At 38.4% G+C, this 22404-nt stretch overlaps 1 protein-coding gene across 3 annotated transcripts in view; it reads left to right on the forward strand.

Moving 5' to 3' along the window:
• zmp:0000000846 (tenascin) overlaps positions 1 to 22404 on the forward strand; it is a 39785-nt gene that overhangs the window by 15247 nt on the left and 2134 nt on the right. For 2 of the 3 annotated variants that reach the window (XM_027007958.2, XM_027007959.2), the window contains 12 exons: positions 2526 to 2795; positions 3651 to 3836; positions 4003 to 4092; positions 4225 to 4488; positions 18355 to 18477; positions 18843 to 18989; positions 19159 to 19278; positions 19419 to 19562; positions 20011 to 20141; positions 21097 to 21241; positions 21695 to 21846; positions 22014 to 22110. In XM_027007958.2, coding sequence (XP_026863759.2) covers positions 2526 to 2795; positions 3651 to 3836; positions 4003 to 4092; positions 4225 to 4488; positions 18355 to 18477; positions 18843 to 18989; positions 19159 to 19278; positions 19419 to 19562; positions 20011 to 20141; positions 21097 to 21241; positions 21695 to 21846; positions 22014 to 22110 — 1869 coding nt within the window. Of the gene's footprint in view, positions 1 to 2525; positions 2796 to 3650; positions 3837 to 4002; positions 4093 to 4224; positions 4489 to 4827; positions 5221 to 8668; positions 9077 to 10636; positions 10916 to 13566; positions 13840 to 14032; positions 14306 to 14535; positions 14809 to 15785; positions 16065 to 17389; positions 17660 to 18354; positions 18478 to 18842; positions 18990 to 19158; positions 19279 to 19418; positions 19563 to 20010; positions 20142 to 21096; positions 21242 to 21694; positions 21847 to 22013; positions 22111 to 22404 lie in introns of all 3 variants that reach the window. The other variant, XM_027007960.2, reaches the window with a different exon arrangement.

Genomic DNA, 22404 nt, shown 5'->3' on the forward strand with positions numbered 1-22404 from the left:
TTGCGAAACAAACAATAAACAAAACCCTACAAGAAGTATTCATTTAGTCAGTCAATATGGGAGCATTGTTAGTTGTCCTTTAATTATATTGCAAATAGATGGGTCTTCAGTCTGCGTTTGAAGACTGCCTTGGACTCTGCTGTCCAAACAGCAAGTGGGAGTTCGTTCCACCATCTTGGAACCAGGACAGAATAGTCTCGATGCTTGTCTTCCATGAAACCTGAAGCACGGTATTTCAAGCTGAGCCATACTTGAGGTTCGAAGTACTCAACGTATGGATTGGGCTTTGACCATTGACCTCATGTATGAAGGGGCTGGTCCATTTTTGGCTTTGTAGGCAAGCATCAAGGTTTTTAATCTGATGCGGGCAGCTACAGGCTCTTAGAGGAACACCAGCAAGTAGCGAGTTGCAGTAGTCTAGCTTTGAAATCACAAGAGACTGCACAAGCACCTGGGTAGCTTCCAGGGAGAGAAAGGTTCAAATCCTTCATATGTTACAAAGGAGGGCTCTCCAAGACTGGGTTAGATTAGAAACATGAGTTGAGAATGACAACTAGTTGTGTGGATTTCCTTCAATGGGGAATTGACTCAGGAGGATGTTGAACTCATCAATGAAGTGATCTAGGGAACCTGGAGGGCGATAGATGACAATGATAAGACGTTTGCTGGGGAAAGACACTGTAATGGCATGAAATTCAAAAGAGGAGATGGAAAGAGTAGAGAAGGAAAGTGGAGTGAAATGCCACTCTTGAGACAATAGTAAACCTGTGGCACTGCCCCTGCCAAGACGCCTCGGCAAATGGATAAATGAAAAGGCAGAGCACAGGGCACCCGTAGTCGCCGAGTTCTCAGGAGTGATCCATGTTTCTGTTAGAGCCAGGAAATGTAGGAAGTGGAGGGATGCTAATGCTAAGGCTAAGATGAAGTCAGCCTTCTGGACAGCAGATTGGCAGTTCCAGAGCCCTCCTGCCACCACGACCATGTGATGGTGCCGAGCATTGTGAGTAAGTGAGGTTGCTGAGATTGTGACATCTATGATAGCGTCGAGGAGATTTGTGGGATATGTGGACAGGAATTGTGAAACACATTTCAGATGCTTGATTTGTGGATGTGTGAGATAAAAGATTGAGATAATATGAGAAGATACTTAGGTGAGTTTGTGAAGTCCTGTAGGTGAGATGTAGATGAACCAATTGAGAGCACCACCAAACCTTCTCCAGATATTGATTACATCTGTAGCAGAGTCGTCCTAATTTAACTATGTAGCGAAACTACAATGGTAGGGAGTAATTACAGCTAACAAGCAACTAGGTTTAGACAACAAGTCTTGAATTTCACAAAATCTAAGGCAGAAATAAGTGAACTCAGAGCCTACCTTAACCAACCAGATGATAATCCAACGAGACAAACCAAAGCACACTGGTTTGTGAACAGCAGAAGACACTTGTTATGTACATTTTTTGGAGGTCATGGTTGTGCAAAGTCAAGTAGCCACTCCCATCCCAGTCATTTATACAGAGAAATCTTATCTTGTACAAATCGTTTTTTATAGAAGTCCTGTAGTAAAATTACATTACTCCACCTAACCATGTAGAGCTAATCCCATGCAAATTACTGTAATGGCCCAAGTTCCGCTGGGCAAGGAGCAGGACGTACAGACTTGCTCGATGGAGACAAATGCTTATTAACATATGATACTGTTTATTTTTAATGTCAAATAAATAATTACTGGCTATTTCACAGAGCACTAATAGTTTGTGTTAAGTTGGTTGCTAAAACTGACTAGGTCACCAACATTTAGAATATTTTTCACTAGCTGCCACTGGCCCAAATTACACCCCATGCCTCATATCTCTAAACTGCAAAGATTCTAAACGTTTTGATTCAAATCTGATGTGTTCTGGTGACTTAGCATGGTGTGTAGGTTATACCATAGAAAGATGTTTTTTCTCTTAGTTCATCAGGAGGGATATTAGGTGCAGTATAATTTTGTCAGTGCTGTTTTGACACCTGCCAACATTATACTCCCTCTAGTATCTCTGGAATTGCAAAGATTTATTCATATGTATTTTGGTAATCTTGGAGTTTCAGTTATACCATAGTAAGCATTTTTCTACAAGTTTATCATGAGGGATAATAATAGGGGGAATAGAATTTTGCAAGGTGTCATAAGAGCAATAATAATATTGTGCCTGGGAGTCGGAATCTGGCACAACACCTGCACTATCTTGGAGGATAGTGAATCCATGGTTATGCTCTTTACCATTATGCAGTATTAGATGATCAATACATACATGAAGAATATTAGTTTGATTTTATAACAGTGAATAAAAATGGAAGAGCATTGCTAAAAAAAAAGACCATAAGGTAAAAAGTACATTTTGATTTCAGTCTTTATTTTGCAGTTGTCAGAAATGGCTCATCAGTGTATGTACTGTATACAAAATTAAGAGGATTATTCATATTCACCTGAAAGTAAGCACTATTATCTTTTTTTCTTTCTGTTGTGCTTTTGCTTTCTACAGGAATTGATGCTCCAGATGAGGTTGAAGTCCGAGACGTGACAGACACATCAGCCATGGTCTCTTGGTCCAGGCCCGTGGCAGAGGTGGACAAATTTATTGTATCTTATGGCCCGGCCAAAGTCTCATCAGCCTGGCATGACATGGATGTACATGCCACAATCATGCAACATATTCTGGAGGGACTAGAGCCAGACACTGACTATCAGGTCTCTATCAGTTCAAAGAAGGGAGACATCGCTAGTGAACCCATTTATGAGAGCTTCACCACAGGTAACATATCTCTAAAACTGAAGATGTAAAATAATTTGGCCACATGTATTTAAATATATATAATGTTTGGCTCAGAAAGTCACTTCAAGGTTTGACCTCAATTTGAGCTAAACCCCCCAATGATTTAAAAAAATGTTGCCAACTTCTAGTAGTTCATATCCAATACACCATGGTGATTTGCCAGTCTGCCAGCTATCATTTTTTAGGGTTGGTTTACTCACTGCATATGAAGTCGTTTTCGTCCATCAAGAAACAATGATGGCTGGGTGATTGCTGATCAAATAGTGTTGTTGAAATTTATTTTGCTTGCCTCCTTTTTTTGTAAATACTGTTTAATCTCTTACACAAAACATTAGATGTATCTTTCCTCTGACAGTTTTGCTACACAATCTTGAGGCATGAACACTCTCTAGTTACCTTATCTCTAGTTACCTTCGTTAATGTTTAGAATATGCAACCAATGACAGCAGATCATTAACAAACTGAACAGTCTGACTTAAGGTAAAACGTTTTGACTAATGAATAGCCTATTTTAAAGCATTTGCTTTGTGTGCTAACATCTCAGCTTGAATGCTGATGCTTCTAGTACAGGGCAGTGGCAAGTGAAAGGCTGGCAACTGCTTGGCAGTATCAAACCCAAGAACCAATGAGCATATAAGACAGAGTCTGTTGGTGGAAAGCAGGTCTACTGGTGATATACCACGCTCAAAAACCTTGCTTGCTACAGTATAAAGGTTGAAAATAATATTTTAATTTACAGGTAGGCAACTGCTGGCAAATAATTATTTTAATGTGGATTTCAAAATGTTTAGGCACATATTCCAATCCAGATGCAACCTTCTCATTCTGCTGCAGGCCTGGATGCTCCTCAAGACCTCCAGATTGTGGGTCAGACTGATGACAGCATCACTGTAAAATGGAAAAATAGTCGTGCATTTGTGGATGGCTATCATGTCAAATACGGTCCTGTTACTGGAGACACCCTTAGGGAAGATATGGTCCCCAAAGGACTAGGAGACACAACACACGCTACCTTTACTGGTGACTATCAGGCTTCAGTTAGATGAAATCCAGTGCATAGTCTATAGTTGTATACAGTTTTTATCAGTTTTTCTATGTATTTTACTTGAAAACAATACATTGAATAACAAAACTTATTAAAGAGAATAATTATGCTGACTTTACTAAATGCTGATGTATGCTATAGACCTGAAGCCTGGGACAGAATATGTTATTGGAGTTACAGCAGTTAAAAATGAAAAGGAGAGCCAGCCAGCCACTGCCAGTGCAGTGACAGGTGAGATCATTATGAATGTGTGGATATGTCTGTTTATAATTACCTGCTTATTTTCTAAGACAGAATTTCATATGTTATTTCATGCTAGAACTGAATGATTTTGTTTGTAACTGTTTGTAAACTCCAAAAAAGGTCTTGATGCTCCACGAGATCTGGAGGCAATTGAAGTCACAGAAACCACAATGGTCTTGCTCTGGAAAAAGCCCAGAGCCAATATCACAAACTACAGGCTGGTATTTGTTTTCACTGATGGCCAGTGGGAGGAGCTGAGTCTTCCTGCTGATGCTACCACCTATACCCAAAAACACCTGGTGCCTGGGAAGCACTATAACATCACCTTGGTGGCAGAACATGGTCAGAGGAAGAGTGCCCCCGCTACCCTTACTGCATCCACAGGTAAGCACGGAATGTGAATTACATTATATCTTCAGAAAGTTGTTTTTTAATGAATGTTGTTTTTTTTTTAATGAGTGTGTGTGATTTAAAAAAAAAAAAGATCCACACTACACAGCAAAACACCTGATTTCCTAAACAAAATATGGCTACAACATATATGCATGTGAAATATAGACATGTCTGGTCAATATGGGGCGGTCGCTCAGACCCAGATTAAACCTGAGCCTAGATGAAAGAATATTTCCAGAATTTCAGCATTAACATATTAAACCAGCCATATTTAATGAAACTGTGTTCAATATAGCATTCTTTCATATTAATGTGTATGTCTTTTTGTAGCATCTTTCACTTTTTATTTAGCCAACTCATTCCCTGAGCTCAATACTACCAAGGATTCAGATGACAATTTCATTAGCTTTACATCTCTAGAGATATCTGAGTCCCAGAGAACTGGGACTGGACATGAGGACTTACCAGGCACCTTGACTGTGTCCAACATCACATCAGATGGATTTGATATTTCATGGGTGCCAAAGCCCCACATTTTATTTGACAGTTACATTGTAGAAATCCAAGATTTCTCAGGGAAATTCAACCATGAGGTTCATCTTCACGGGCAAGCAGCAAGCAGTAGAATCCATGACTTACATGCTTCCACAAAGTACCAAATAAGGCTTTATGGAATATCGAATAGCCAGAGATCTTCACCATTAGAAGCAGTGGCAATTACAGGTACAAAATTTTCTTTTGAATTGCACGACTGTCAGACCTGTCTATTCCCTCCAATTACACTGACATAAAATCAGTATATGTCTGGAAGTATGACTGTTTAGGAGTTCTAAAAGTGGAATAACAGATGCTGCATAACAAAATGGGTGTTAGGGTGGAGCACAAACAATTGCATGATTGCATAATTGCAGAAAATCATTGCTGTCAATAGCTTCATCCCATTTTGTCCAATATCTTACTTCGCTTAGGAAATTAAACAAATATCTTTCAAAGCTGATGCCATGAGCAAGACTTGCATTGCAATGCATGCCAGGGAGCTCACCAAGCTGACCAAGTTTCATGTGATTTGTCAGATTACCCAGGGTACCCTTTGTCTAAGGAGGCATCCAATTTGGCACTAAAGGTGAAACCATTTCTTTTAATAACTGTAACATTGGTGGTTTTAGGCAGGATGCGGAGACGGGTAGCATGAAACCAACATACGTTTATTTAACACTCAAACACCCACACTAACAGAGTCAAAAACCAACAACACAAACGCATAAATGACAGACCTTTATACATATGATAATGACACAATAAGAAGTAGGTGTGAGACACAAGGAGGGCGTGGCCACATTGACAAACACACACACACACACACACACACACATATGAGGAGACGTTTGGGGGGGGGGGGGTACTGTGACAGCCCCCCCCCCCCCCCCCCCCAAGGGATGCGGCCCCGAAACCAACGCCAAACGATGAGGCCAGGGGACCAAACGACCTGACACAGGCCAGCGCGAGCAGGACAGCGGGGGAAGGAGAGGGATCAGGACAACGACAGACACAGTGACGGACACCAAGACAGGCAACAGCACAGATACAAGGGGGGACAAAGCGACTGGCACAGACAACGTGATGGGAACAGATACAATGACAGGGGTGGGTACAAAATTACACAAAGTATTAGTGAAGAGTACGGGGGGGCGGCAGGAACCCTGGCCTGTCCCCCAGTTGTCGCCTGGGCTGGAGTCCCACCCATCTGTGGGGGATCGCCTCTCACCGATTCGGTGGGCGGTGACATCCGCACACCCATTACAGGAGGCACACAAGTTGCTTTGCCTGTCTCTGGGGTGAGCACTGGTGACGTCTCCCCCTTGCCCCTACGAGGCTTAGGTACTGGGGCACGAGTTCCAGGGCTGTACGCCCCAGTGGGAAGAGTGTCCTTGAGCGCGGTCACCTCTTTGTGTGCCGCTCGGGATGGTTTGCTTGCTCCCGAGAGCCACCTCCTAGGCGGAGCCTTGGGCAGTATCTGAAATGCCGGGACCTCATTGCTGCCGTTGAGGGGGGATCCCCATAGATGACTTCCTCCACCTCCATAGATGGGTCCTCCCCATAGTCGAGCCCCAAGTCCGAGCGCATACTAACGTTGCTGCACTCCCCGTATTCCCCATAATCTGCGAGACCCTCGTGGAAGTCCGTGTAGTGGTCATAGGACCCAGCGGAGTCCACCTCCGTGTGCCGATCCTCATAGTCTGGCTGAGGACTGTAGGACTCTGCAGAGTCTGACCCCGGACCATACTCGGGGGGCCCCCCCCCAAAATTGTTCAGTGGCCTCCTCCCTCATGGTAGAAGTGTGGAGTGAGGCCAGGATGATGGAGGGTCTCACTGCGTGGGCTGTGGAAGGGTGTTTACCTCCTTTCTTCCCCTTCCTTTTCTTGCTTCCCCTCGCAGGCATCCTTCATCGGTCAGTTTTTCTGTAACATTGGAGGTTTTAGGCAGGATGCGGAGACGAGTAGCATGAAACACCAACATACGTTTACTTAACACTCAGACACCCACACTAACAGAGTCAAAAAATGACAACACAAACACGTAAATGACAGACCTTTACACATATGATAACGACACAATAAGGAGCAGGTGTGAGACACAAGGAGGGCATGGCCACATTGACAAACACACACACCACACACACACACACACACACACACACACAAGGAGACATTTTTTCGGGGGGGGGCATACCATGACAATAATACACATCACATGTGAATTTGCAGTCGACCTCTACTGCAGCATATCTTACAGATGAGTACAAGAATTATGCAAATGACAGTCAGGAAGAAATTATACCAGTCTCGCAACTATAAAGCTATTAATGTGAAATTGTGCTGATGAATCTATTTTAACATTATTCATACTTGTAAAGTAAGATATTTAGTGTCATTTACGGTCAGAATCATATTTAGGATACTTTGCATAATCTGTATTACAATTTAAGAGTAGTTAAAAACCCTGCATAACTGTCAATGATAAATTAAGAACACTACAATTACTCTATAGCCAATTCCCTATTGCATGTGCTGTAACGTTATCATAGCTTGGCTTTATCAGTCTGAAGTGCATTTTCTTCTTCCCCTTCTGGCTGAGTACTTGGAAACTTCAATGATTAATGGCCTGTCATATTTGTCCATTAATGCCTGAGTATTCTCAGACCTCAGAATCCCAAACAATCACATGCCCCAGGAATCTTTTGCTGTGGAAAATATCTAGGAACATCTATCTCTAAATGTATCTCTTAAAAGTATGCTAATACTTACTGGCTTACATTGGTATCGGTTGAATACACAACAGCATTTGCACCTAGCAGATACTGGCACTATTAAAAGGCATATTCTTATAAGAAGTACAAAAATAATATAGTTCTTGTTATAATTCACATTATTCTTTGTATAAAAATAGCCTTTTTAAATTTTATTAATTGATTAAGATGGCTCAATAAACGTAAGCCTATACTGCAGCAGACAGATGAAGAACCATAAAAAGAAGTAATTTACTGACATTCATTTCACCCAGTCTTTACAATGAGGTAAAAAATTTTAATAATCATGTACAGTGCTCCTATATTAGCTTTTCTACAAAAGCTTACCACCTTCCAGCTCCACATAACATTTAAGTAATGAGGCACATTTTTATATTAGCGAATCGTATAATTACTTGCGTTTTTAACTCCCAGCAGTCTCACAATCAAAAGCATGTCACATCAGCACTTGGGTAGGTGTATTTTCTTCTGCCTAGATGTGCATGACTGAAACAACACTGCTCCAACTGGGAAAACATTTTTTTTTAAACAAGGGTGACATTTTACATAACCCTAGCTGCTTACAAACAAACAAACAAACAAAAAACAGCCAAAATATCATAATCGAGTTCTGTTTCACAAGGAGAAGCAATGCAGTCTTGTGGAACCTCTTCATTATTGGCTTTCTAAAATATACAGGTTTATTTATAGGTATAATAAGTGTTGAAAATGTCAGCAAGACAAGCCCAAAATAAATGTAAAAATATATTATACTTAGGTTTCACTATTCATATTCCAATTAATAGATCTGTCATATTTTGCATACAAGCTGAAATGTCTATTTACTATGTGCTCTAACATTTTTTGAATATGTTTTTTGTTTAGCACCACAGTCTACCTCTCCAGATGTTGTTGCTTTGAACCTCATAAGTTCCCCAACAAAGCAGCCAACTTCTCAAACAGATCCTGTCTATACTCCGGTAACTGAAGAGGCAAATGTTATAGGCTCAGTTGTAAAACCTGAAGGTTCAACTCTACCTAATTTAAAGGTTTCTGATGTAACCCAAACAAGTCTGAAGCTGTCTTGGTCAGAGCCAGAAGAGGCCTTTGATAGCTTCCTGGTTGAGCTGGTATCAGTGTCAGATATGTCAAAAGTTAATGTAACAAACATATCTGGTGGAGCCAGGGATGTCCAAATACTTCACTTGGTCCCTGGAATGCTGTACAATATTAATTTCTATGGTCTTTGGGAAGGAAAGAAGATTCAACTAGTCAATGCTCATGCCAAGACAGGTACATGGAATTGCCTTGTTCTCTGATCCATCACTGGCACTTGTAGCGCATCCTACAAAGTATATTCATGATAACATTCTCTCATAATCCATACTAACAATTACGAATCAGCAGTAGTTACACAAAAAAAGGCTATAGCACCATATTTTTCAAATGTTTCAAAAGCACAAATATTTGTGGATGATTGAAGGTATGGAAATATATTTCTATGAAAAAGACCCCCAGGTCCATCCTTGAATGAAGTGATAATATTCAAAATCCTTCAAAATAAGGCAGCCTTTATTAACCCAACAGTTATGAAACTGCAGAAAATACTGAAAAGGATAATCATGTGATAAAAATGCAAATATAGCAAACCTATGTTGACTATAGACACAGTTATAGGTTTTTACATATATTCAGTTTTAGATAAGATTACTTTTACTTTCAACTGTAAACTGGCATTAGGTAAATAAAATAGATTTTCAAGTATATAAACTGATATAACTAGAAAAGTAGTGCATATCCAATAGTATTGCTGTGAGGGAAGATGATCTACTAGAAGGAGGACCTAGAATACTTACAAAGTAGTAGCCAAAATGAGTCAAAATATAGCCCCCCCAAAAAATAAATTGCATTCTGTTACATATTACATATTGCTTAGTTAAATGTATCTAATCCAAAGGATTACTATATTACAGCAACAATCTGATTACTTTGTTACTTTTTGTTACTTTTTCACCCAACTAGCAAATCACTGTTCCCCTACAGTACCAATTAGTACTGACACCAACTAGGCCCCACAGGCTGCTGTATTTTATCTCTGCAAACTCATGAACAACTTGAGCAGATGTGTAAAAGTTGTCATCTCAGACTTGACCACCACTAGTCTTGGTCTTGAATCATATTCGATTGGTCAAGGCTTGGTCTGGAATTGGTCTCATCTAAAGTGGTTCAACCATAACGATAACCCTTAAATATAAAATGGGCCAAATTTATAAAAGGACCCATCGTATATACAAAATACAATCATCACCTGTACAAAAAACAATAATAACTTTTTATATATAATACAAGGCAGTGCCTCAAGCTTTAAATACCCCCACAAAATAATCAAATACCTAATAAGATAAATGTCCCTTTTTTTAAAAAAAAAAGAATAACAAAATGGATTAAAAACTAAAAATAAATAAGGTCTCTGGTGCACTGGTGGTTGTAGACCCACCATTTTGCCATTTTGAAGTCTTTCTTGAAGACAACAGTAGAAAGGCATATATTTGCAACCTATACTAATCAGTTCTAACCTAATCTATGTAAAATAGGAAAAGATGCATGCTACATGTATTTTGCATATTTGTAGTATTCCTATTATTCAGGTGTCAGGTAATCGCATCTACAATAGGCAATACTGCCTATTCTGAGCATTTTTCCACATCCCTCAGTCATTCCATCTCATTCATCAGCTACTTTACAGAAAAGTATTATTACTGAATATACAGATTCAGTTTATTACGTTTTAATATTGATAAGCAATGTAGTACATATAAGGTTTAACTCCAGTTTGGTCTTTTTGTTCATCAGAGCAAAAGAAGCCCTTGATTGAAAGTGTCACTGTGTCTGATGTGTCATGGGGCAGTTTCAATGTATCCTGGAGCACTGAAAAGGGTTCTGCCTTTGAAAACTTTGTGATTGAGGTGGCAGAATCAGAGGGTGGCCAAAAAAGGCAGAACTTCTCATTGTCTGGAGATTCTCAGAGTCTGCGCATTACTGGCCTTAGCCCCAACACCTCATACACAATTGCTTTGTATGGAGTATATCAGGGGTACCTTTTTGAACCTCTCCACACTGAAGCTATCACAGGTACTCGCATCTCATTTAATATGAGTGTCATTTTTCATCTGTTTGGTTCATTTGTGTCACTGTTTGTTTTTTTTGTTTTTTTCAACATGGACTAAAATGAGCACTAACAGTTTCTTGATTGTTGACAGAACAGACATCTTTTAACAGAGCAAATTTTAAATGCATTCCTGTCTTTTCATCAACTTGTTTAATAAGTTAATTCATACTTTTTTTCCATCTTACCATAACCACTATACCACTCTCTCATTACATCCAGTACTCTCATTCCATAGCCCATGTTACATGGCTCTCATCCTCTCCTCATATGTCCTGCATTGTGAGTTGATATACTTGATATGCTGCATTATGTTTTATCTGCTAGTTTTTACTTCCTTTCTAACTTATTTTATTCACTCATCGGCTATCCTTATTGTCATACAACTGCCAGTTTTCCATAATAATCTTTTCCAGGCCACCGACAGTAAAAGTCTATACTAAAAACTTGAGCAATGATGAACACTCATAAGCCCATGCAGAGTAAGAGGACACTGTGCTCCAACTGCTGGATACTGCATTTCATGAGGCTGGCCCCAGGCTCAGGAGCAAGATGAGCTGGCAAGTGTTGATGAAAGTCCCTCTTAAGCATAGGATACAGGATTTCACTGTCCAAGACACCACACCACACTCAACAATGTACTTATTGTGAACTGTCATCAAGAGCTGAGTATGGAGCATACCATGTAAGCCAGTCAAGCACTGGAGCAGAATCTTATTGGGGTTAAGATGGGCATGGTTCATGTGCTGCAGTAGATCAGGAACGACTGACCAGGCGAGGTAGACATGGAAACTATGACACAATAGTGTGAACCATCATGAGCGTACTTGATTTGGTAATAACCTTAAAATGTTCTCTATAACAGAAACATGCAGGTTCAGGTACAATACAGAGAGTAACACTACTTCTAGGATAGTATTCCAGAAACACTCAAAATCACACACAAAAAAATGCTCCTGAGTGAAGGGAAAAACAGGTTGGCTGCAGATTCATAGTGAAGAGTGAAACAGGACATGGTCAGATTGTCCTCAGAGTCAGTCAGTTAATGGGTGTCTCATCTGCTGCTGTGAGTACCAGACAGGGACAGTTAGGGTAACCCATTATTTCCATCTGTGCATAATCACAGGATTATTTATGCGTATTTACATTGAAACTGTTGTAAAAGCTGTAAATGTATTTTTGCTTTGTAAAAGTAGGGCCTGAAGCGCTGCATTTTTTCAAACTCAACAGTTCTACTTACCTCTTAGTCAGGCTAGGAAACTGACTGGACTGCATTAAGACATTTATAAGAGCTGTATATGAGATGTAGTTAGTGTCACAAAGCAGTTTTGCAGAACTTCCGAGATTTCTAGATTTGTAGTCTATATCCCTAAAGAGCAAACGAATGGTCTCCTTTAGATGGTATGAAAAAGAAATTTCATTGTACTATCCCAGAAGACCTAGCCTCAGTGTGTGCATCAGAGGATTGATTTGTGTCCTGCAGAAATAGGACTAGGTCATCCACATCCATACATGAAAATAATAACAAATCATACAATGGGACCTAATTATAGACTAGGCTAGACAGAAGCTAATCATTGTCTGATGAGAAACAGGTGATGTTTAATGGTGATTAGCTAGTGTGAAGGGGCAAGGCTGTCAGGGTGGTTTGTGGCCTCCCTCTGGTGGCTGCTAACTTGTGTTGTGAGCCACCTCTTCTAGCCAGTGCGTAGTGGCAGTCTGACAATAAGGAATGTTGAATTGCTGTTGGTTTTATTATTTATTTTAAGTTATTTAATTATTTAGTATCTTTAACCATGTTTTGTTTGTACTCTTTATCATTTCTACTAGCAAAATGCTCTACTCACCTGCTCTATGCCTCCATGGCACGAATGTTTTAGATTAAATCATAATTCAATGCTTATTTTATTTGGGCTGTTTTACTACTGACATCCTTTCCTGCCTTTACACTACAATGTAAAACAGAGATATGCTAACATGCACAGCCCTGTTTTTAGTATAAATACCTTTACAAGATACTGTAAATGGTAGTTAATATAAATATTTAATTTATAACCAATATAAGTATATAAATATTTTACCTTCTCTTAGATAAATGTCATTGTAAAGCAAAACAGTAAGCTATTCCAGTTTTACTTAGCAGTGAGTATGCATTTCTTTCACTCTTTCAGTGGGTTTTCTTGCTGTTTATTGTAAATGGACTGAAACACAATGAGACAGATTCTCTGAACTGTTTGTGTGGTTTTAGCAGAAATGTCTTAGAAATGTTCTAGAATGCTTACATGCATAAAATATCAGGAAATCTTCCAGTCAGCAAGGGCTCACATGCAATGATGAATGAATTTTTGAAAAGATGAAATATCACCTTTAGGACTACTCATTTACAATACATGAGTTTGCTTTGCTAGTATGGCTTTTTGTTTGTTTGTTTGTTTGTTTTCTGTCCACCAGCCCTTTCCTTTTATGATATTCCATCTGTGGAAGAGTCAATATATATACTTAAGCCCCAAACGGAGAACTATTTTAAGCTGTTCATATAATATTATGTAAATATTTTCAAATATGTATGTCATTTAGCTTTGAACCTATAATTCCAATAACTGTTTTCTTCCTTTAGTGAGTATGCCAGCGGTTGGAAATCTGTATGTGTCTAATGTGACCTCAGAAAGCTTCTCCATTGCCTGGAATGGCACAAAAGGAAGTTTTGATGGTTTTATCCTGGAGATAATAGACTCAAGTTCATTGAGAGAGCCAGATGAATATAACCTATCATGCAATGCAGTATCCTATAATATCACTGGCTTGATGCCAAGCACTGACTATATAGCCTACCTCAGTGGAGTTGTGAAGGGAACAAGAATACACACCGTCAGTGCTTTTGCTTCCACAGGTAATTGGAAATCATTTCTTTCCTTCTAATTTTTCCCAATTTACATGTGCTGGAACTAAGGAGGCCTAGCAAGCCTCAAGTACTTTTGTTGATCTCAATACCAACTTTGGTATCATGGGTCACTAAAGAAAAACACAGTGGTGTAAAAAAAGTTTCAATGAAATGTTACTGCTGGCTTTTCTTCCCTCTATAGCGGCAGAGCCAGATTTGTCTGGGCTAGTTGTTTCTAACATTACCTCAGACAGACTGTCACTCTCCTGGCGGATGGGAGAAAAGATGTATGATAACTTTATAGTCGAGGTGAGAGAGTCTGCTTTGCCCTCGCAGGCTATGGGGCGTTCTCTGCCCATTGGGGCACGCTCCACAGTGCTGAGTGGGCTTAAAGGAGACACACAATACCACATCAAGCTGTATGCTACCTCTGGCAACCACAATTCAGCTCCTCTGACTACTGTGGTCACCACAGGTACTACATTGCATGGTTTATATTAAACAGTAGTATGTTATGAAGAAATATCTAAGTAAAGGGTATATTTAGAGTTGCCATAATAAGTATACACATCTTTATAAAGAAATTATGTAGCTGTTATTTCTCATATTGAAGGTCATAATTCTGATGAGTTAACCTAAATGCAAACCTAAAATGGCAGTCAATTTATATACTGACTTAGTATCCACATCTTCTCTTTCATTCAGAACCCAAGGCCCAGCTGGGCGCTATAATGGTGTCTGATATATACCCAAATAACTTCACCCTGTCCTGGAGTACAATGAAAGGCCACTTCGATGGCTTTGTTATTCGTGTCAGTGACCAAGAGCAATTGCATGATATAGTCGAGTTGAAACCTTCAGGTGTAGCCAGAAATGTTACTGTATCTGGTCTTGTGGACTCCACAGTCTATGATGTACTGCTTTATGGCATTTCTCATGGTGGCAGAACCCCTACAGTTTCCCTTCATACCACTACAGGTACAGCTTTTTATTACTTGATCATGCTTTCACAAGTAATAATATAGTCTTTATCAACAGTGTTTTTTTTTGTTTGTTTGTTTTTTTCAAACTTATTTACATTTGTAACTAATTAAATAATTATGCTCAGCCTTTGGTGAAAAAGTAAATTTTCCTTTTCTTTTTTTACGTGCATGTTATCTTAACACTGCATCAGGTATTTTAAGTAGCTTAATTAAATAACCTAAAAGAAGCACTCCAGAATCTATGCTATATTGAAATTAGGGGAAAGAAATTAAGTTACATTTATTTAAAGTTGTAATTAAGTGAAAAGAGTAAAGTTACATTTCAGCACAGAAAATTAAAGTGAATGGACATGGGAAAAAATTGAATGAAAAAAAAAATCTTTTTTAAAAAAAAAAACCCGAGGCATTCACCACAGCAATCTGAAAGGCTGATTGCAAGATAGGATAGCTACATTGCTGTTATCCAATATTTATTTAGTATTTATCAAGCTATAGCACAATCCTGCCCTTAACATTAGCACTGGAAAATCCTACTGCTCCTTTGCAGCTTCTTGCTGGGCTAAAACTTTCTATAAAACTTTCTATATTTCTTTTCTTGATGCCATAATACATAACACAGAACATCTTTTCAGCTACAGTTAAGGCACTGGTATGATTTTTGTGATAAAATAGTACAGTAAGTTTTTAAACTGACACACTCATCTGCACTATGTTGTTAATGTACTAGAAATGTAGAGCAGGAGTTAAAGTATTATACATGTATTATGTATTACTTCTTGTAAAATATAGTTAATATTATTATAATATAATATAATAATACAATGTATTTAGTGCAGTGTCATGATTTATAGGACAAACTATTTTAAACTTTTCAGTAATTACAGAATCAACATTGCATCTGACTACTTTTCCTTCCACTCTGATACTTTTTCATATTTGGAAACCAAATGAAACTGTTTTGAATCACCTCAGCCTCGTTGCCCAAAGTGGAAAACGTCACAGTTTCAGATATTACTCCATTTGGTTTCCGAGTGTCCTGGACAGCACAATCAAGTGAGGGTTTCAGCCATTTTCAACTAAAGGTGTCAGATTTTGGTCAACTGCTGGAACCACAGGAGTTCCTGATCCCAGGCAACCAGAACTCACTGGAAATCTGGGGCTTGATTACTGGCATTGGCTATGAGATCAATCTGACTGGGGTTTCGCAGTCAGGGCTGCAATCCCGGTCAGTGACCACAGAAGCTGTGACAGGTACTAATCTCTGCTTTACTTATTTGCTCTGGAGGGGATGCAGGGGCTTTTTACTCAAAGGTTTCTGACAAATAAATCTAGGTCTTTTAAAGCAGAGCCATTGGTTAAGAGACAGTGCTTAGAAATCATTTTCTGTGTTAATGGTTTACACGGCTCGTAATAGTCCTCAATGCAAAACAATTTAGAACTCATCCTACCTACCCTTGTGGGCAGCTCTGCATATTTATGTGGGCTCCCCAGTTTGCTTGAATGCTAACATTTGTATTTGCTACATTTGCATACCATATCAAAAGCTATTTATAAAGAAAACATAAAATATTAAGATGACTAACATTTTATCTTAACTAAGGAAGTTATGGGAAATTTATTTCTGAATTACTAATGGTATTCTGTAATGATATTCTTAATAAGAACCAATATCCATATGGTTCTTGAGAACAAAATGTTTTAGAGAAAAACCACACAGAAATAGATAAAATACAAAATGAATTTAAAAATTAATAATTCATCAAGTTTTATTCACTGCAGCATTTCTGACAAATAAAATTAAAGGTACAGGATAAAATAGGGTCTCTGCATAAGCGCATTACATTTTGGTGGCAGTTGATCCTTGTTGTATGGTTGTAAATTTATAAAGGACTGCTTTTACTGAGTCATCTCAGTTGGGTAAAACAGAAGGAATCAAATCAAAACACACTTCTTTTTAGTAATTACTTTAATTATAATCCATCCCAAAGGGCAACACTAATCCAGATCAAATAGGTGTTAAGGTAAAAAAGACCATTGTCTGCAACAAATCAGGCATCTTAAAAAATTTCCTAGAATGAGATTCTAGAAAACAGTGAAAATCAGTGACTTCAAAGAAGCTTTCAGATTCACATGATATCAGGGTCTGAAAACACATGCTCTATTATATCTATAATATTATATGATATTATGTCTATCATATTATACTACTCTAGTATATTTTATCACATACTCTGTTAGGTTCAGTGGATGATAAATTAGGAGACTATGAATCTGTGAAACCTAAAATACACACTAACCCCTAGAAAATGCATCAGTAAATGTCATGGTCTGAGTTCTTTCAATTTCGGACACCACTTTGCACAGACACACAGATTCATTTTATGTATCTATGGACAAATTTTGAAAAACTAATGATTGCATGTATCTCCAAATGAAGGAATGCCAAGTTGCTCCTTTGTGAGTTGACAACATGGGCAGTGGTGCTTACATTTTAAGACATGGTCAACTGAAGAAAAGGCCATGAGATGTGAATTAAGAGGGAAAGAAAAAAGATACATTTTCCCTTGTCAAACCAGAAGCTGAACCTGAGATTGAGCACCTTTTCGTGTCGGATGTCACTCCGGAGAGCTTCCGTCTGGCCTGGACAGCAGAAGACATCTTTGATCGATTTGTGATTAAAGTTAGGGATTCCAAAAAGCTCATCCATCCACAAGAGTTCAATGTCCCTGGGGATGAGAGAACCAAAGTTCTAACAAAGCTTACTGGGGGGACTGAGTATGAAATTGAGATATATGGTGTCACTTTGGAACATCGCTCTCAGCCCCTTACAGCTGTGGCCAGAACAGGTATTCTTTTAAATTATCCTCTGCTGTAAGTCCATTCAAAACTAGAATGTACTTATCATCTGCACCCTTTCTGGATTTGAACAGAGCATTTTGTCTGGAATGTTTCTAAGCAGTATGCTTTATTTTTGTCCTAAACAGGTTTGTGGATGTGAAAGTTGATACTTACTTTGATGACTGGAAATGTATCTCTTAAATTGCATTTCAGCCTGGGGTTTAACATTGCATGCTAGTATGCTCATCAAGGAATTGTCTATGTTGGAGAATGTTGATGAAAACAGGGATAGCTTTATTTGTATCCCTTTGACTACTAAACCATAAAAAAGCATATAAGGATCCTTTTTGAGCCTTTTTTCAGCATGCAAACTAATGGTTGTTCATAAGTCTATCTATACACTAACTTTCAAAACACTTTTAGTTATAGTATTGCAGGTTGTTTTCTTTAATGCCACAAATAGACTTGCATGACCATGTCTGTCATGGTAGATTCAAACTCTCCACTGGCTTTCTTCATAAAGTTATTTTGTGCCTAATGATTGTTCTTTCTAGGTTTTCTTTTCTATGGTGCAGGTTTGACTTTTTCCCCTGGAAATTACGATTTCATTCAATCTACGTCCATGCACATGGCTTCAATGTGGATTTACCTATTCCTCTTTGTTGTTCTCACTATTCCTAACAAAACTGTTCCTTTGTACCAGGCCTTGGGGCTCCACAGGGCATTCACTTCTCTGAGGTCACAGACACCTCTGCCATTGTTCACTGGAATATGCCTCGTGAGATGACTGATACTTTCCGCATCACTTATGTACCACTACAAGGAGGTAAGTGCTCTTGCCTAGTCTATAACCCTAGTATTACAGACTGTGTGTACTTGGTATGCTTTGCATGCACACATGTATGCGATTATCCTGGACAATCAGAAGAAAATAGAGGTTTTAATACCAGAAAAAGGTACATATTTCATGTTTCACATGCTACATGTTAGTGAGTTTAAAGTTAGGACTTTGTTATGGTTAGGCTTAGAAAATGAATGTTAAATCTAGAATGTTCTTTAGAAAATGAACATTAAACACTGTATGTAAAAAGGCATGTCACATATTCATGGGCTCATGTTTTGACAAGGTATAAAAATAAAAGTTGTATGATTGAGTCTAGTGTTTAACTTTTATACAATGCTTTGCTACAGGGGACCCTGCAATAGTGACAGAAGTGGATGGTTCACAGTCACAGACTCAGCTTACAAACCTGATCCCTGGTGAGACATATCAAGTAACAGCCATTGCAATGAAGGGCCTGGAAGAGAGTGACCCAGTGTCAGACATTCTCACTACAAGTAGGTTCTGCAACTGATTGTAATACATATATACATTTAGATAACACCTATGCTTTTTGTCTGTTTTTGTAAAACCAAGAACTAGAACATCAGAGGTATGAGTACTCTACATACTACATAAATCATTAATTTGTGCTTTTCACATATTTTGTTTGGTCTATATTTTTAGATGTGGACATGCCACAGAATCTGACAGCTGTCAGTATTACAGATATAGAAGCTCTGCTGCAGTGGCAACCACCTGTTGCCAAAGTGGACGGATATGTAATTACATACCTTGCAGACACAGGTAAAGTCTGTCCTTCATATTTAATATCCTCACTGATCTCTTCTGAGTACCTTATAGAGTTCTAAATATGTTTTGTCCAATACACCACACTTTTTTAAGCTTTCTCAAATCATTGTTAAGAAAATATGTTTTCTTTATAGTGGAACCAGTGATGAAATGGGTATCTGGCAACACTGTAGAGTTTGAGATTAATTCTTTGCATCCAGCCACTCAATACACAGTAAGCATATATGCCACAACAGATAGCCAGAAAAGTGCCCCTGCCAACACTAACTTTACTACAGGTAAGTCAAGCACACTGTCCATACTGTCCATCCACTACTAGTGTATTACAACTCACTGCAATATTGTAGGAAAATACAGGAGGCTCTAAGTAAATTGAGATAATAAGTTATATGAAAATATTATATTTTATCATATTTTATCAGATTTTAATTCTAAATAATTTCATAAAAGTAATGAGATTAAACATTCGTTCAAATGTATTATCATTATAAATGCTAGGCTATGAATATCCTATGAAATTATCAGTTTTCAACTGTGGATGAAAAGTGACTGTTTTGGCATAATGTATAGCAATTTCACTGTTGCACCCAGATTCCATGGTGTGAGTAATTTAGGCATGCTGTCCTCAATGTGTTGCATGCCAGATGAGCAGGCACCATACTTAATCAATTATTTATTCAATCTGACACAAGCACTCACAAATCAATGAATATCTGTATTCTATAGATGTGGATGCTCCCTGGGATCTTGTGGCCAGTAATATTCAAACTGATAGTGCTGTTCTCACCTGGAAACCACCTCGCACACCCATCGAAAGCTATGTGCTATCCTTTGAATCATCTGATGGCATTATCAGGGTAAATGGCTTTTGCTGTCTTAGCCAAGTATCTAACATTTTATAGTATGTATTACGGTATATTTTAGTTTGGGCTAATTTGTGCGTGAATGCCAGAAAAGATATGACATAATATTTCTGCCATTCCCTCTGCTATAAGTAAATAAATTTGTCATTTCACTTTTTACATGTCAGTGGGCATCACCTTAGTCTTTCGAAAGGCTAAATTTTATTAGCAGAGATTAATACATGAAATTTCTGCTGCCTGCATTTTAGTAAGTTGTTTAAGAGCACTGACCACTTAAGAGCTGTTTTTAACTTGTTACGCATACTTTTATTTATTAATATAATCATAAGTGCTCACCCTGTCATCATGGGTTTTCTGGTTCAAGCCATGATGATTCCATAGCCATTCATCATCGGGGACCAAGACCCCCAGCTGAACAAATTACAGTAAAATAAGCACTGCTATTGGGGTGGGAGTGATGCATTACTCTGTACCCTGTCAATCAATAGCCATTTGTGGATGTCTGTTTGCTCATGTTTGCTGATGTGAGGAATTAGTGCTTTCCTCCAAGTTGAACTGCCCAAGAGCAGTAGCTCAAAAAGATGTGGTGCTTAGCTTCACATGTCTCAGAGGAAGCACATGATCACTGCACCTCATTTGGCATTTGATGTCTAATAGGGTAGAACTAGCTAGTTGGGTGGGAATTGGCTGAATAACTAAAGGTGTAAGGAAAATAAATAAATTATATATATATATATCAACACAAACATAATATTTAATGTGGAGTTTCAATATTTTCAAGCATTTAAAAACATAGAGATGTGTCACTCAGTTTAAACCAATGCTGTCAGTGTGTACTGTATTTAATTATGCCTGTATAGTACCAGTAGATCCAAGAAAATACAATATGAAAAGACTACAAAACTGCTGTATGATTTGAAGCTTTGGGAAATTGTGTCTATCAAATCAGGAACTGATTCTGGACCCTTCAGCGACTTCACACAGGCTGCTGAAGCTAAATGAATCCACTCAGTATACTGTCAAGCTAAATGCTGTTTTTGGACCTGATAGCAATCTGCACCAGAGCCAGATAGTCAGCACAAAATTTACCACTGGTGAGTTCATGCATCACTTCTTGTACAATCATTGCGTGGACCTAAACTTATATATCCTACCTATCAAACATAATGACATAATGGAACACAGGTGGTGTGGTGAATGAGGTGAGCATGTACCATCTGAATGGGGTGTGGCAGCAAACCAAAACAGAGAAGTGTAACAAAAGACCGAACATAAACATGGGCAAAGCCACCTGCCATCTGATGGAGGTTACTGGGGGGTGGGGGGGTATGTGGGCACCATCACACAAATGATTATAAGCCATTGATCAAATTGCATACTTGCAGTCTAATATGAATGCATACTTGCAGTTGCCTTAGCATGTATCCTTATTCTACTTGCTCATGAGAGTATGCAAGTGTGTATTCTTGGTAGTATGTGGGTACATGGAATTCAAGAATGGATTCTGAAAAAATGCTATACACTTTTACCCCAAATTATGTCAATAGTTGGACTGCTCTACAAGAATCCCAAGGACTGCTCACAAACGCTACTAAATGGAGAGACTACCTCAGGACTATACACCATTTACCCTGGTGGATATGATAAACTACCAGTGCTGGTGTACTGTGACATGACCACTGATGGAGGTGGCTGGCTGGTGAGTCTGTTATGGTGGATGGTCTAAAAGAGGAAATGTTTATGTAATGTTCACTGGCTGAGTCATTTATGCATGAAATAAGTCTAATTTAACTAAAATAAAATGTGCAAATTATTTTGATAAGATTTTGATAACATTTTATTTATGTCCTACTTGAACACCGGTAGGTAGTCTTGAGGCGTCAGAATGGAAATCTTGATTTCTACAGGAACTGGAAGAATTACACCAGTGGATTTGGTGATGTGAATAATGAGTTCTGGCTAGGTAAAGTTCATATTATTAAAGAGAAGTCTTTCAAAATGTTACAGTCTCAAGATAACTCTTACGTTGAACTAGATTTTTTTCCAATTTTCAACCTAATCTCTTTAACACCATTTGTAACATATGGTTGATTACAGTCAATAATTTTAATAATTACCACAGTGAATTATTTTCATGTTTCCCTGTATTTAAAAAGAACAGAAAAATATTGGGATTAAACACATAAACAATGAAAGCTTTGCGGCATTTGTTATAGCTTGTTAATAAAAGGATTCACTCAGAAAGTCACTCATCCAT

The sequence above is a fragment of the Electrophorus electricus genome, chromosome 5 (assembly GCF_013358815.1).
Source record: "Electrophorus electricus isolate fEleEle1 chromosome 5, fEleEle1.pri, whole genome shotgun sequence".
Lineage (NCBI taxonomy): Eukaryota > Metazoa > Chordata > Actinopteri > Gymnotiformes > Gymnotidae > Electrophorus > Electrophorus electricus.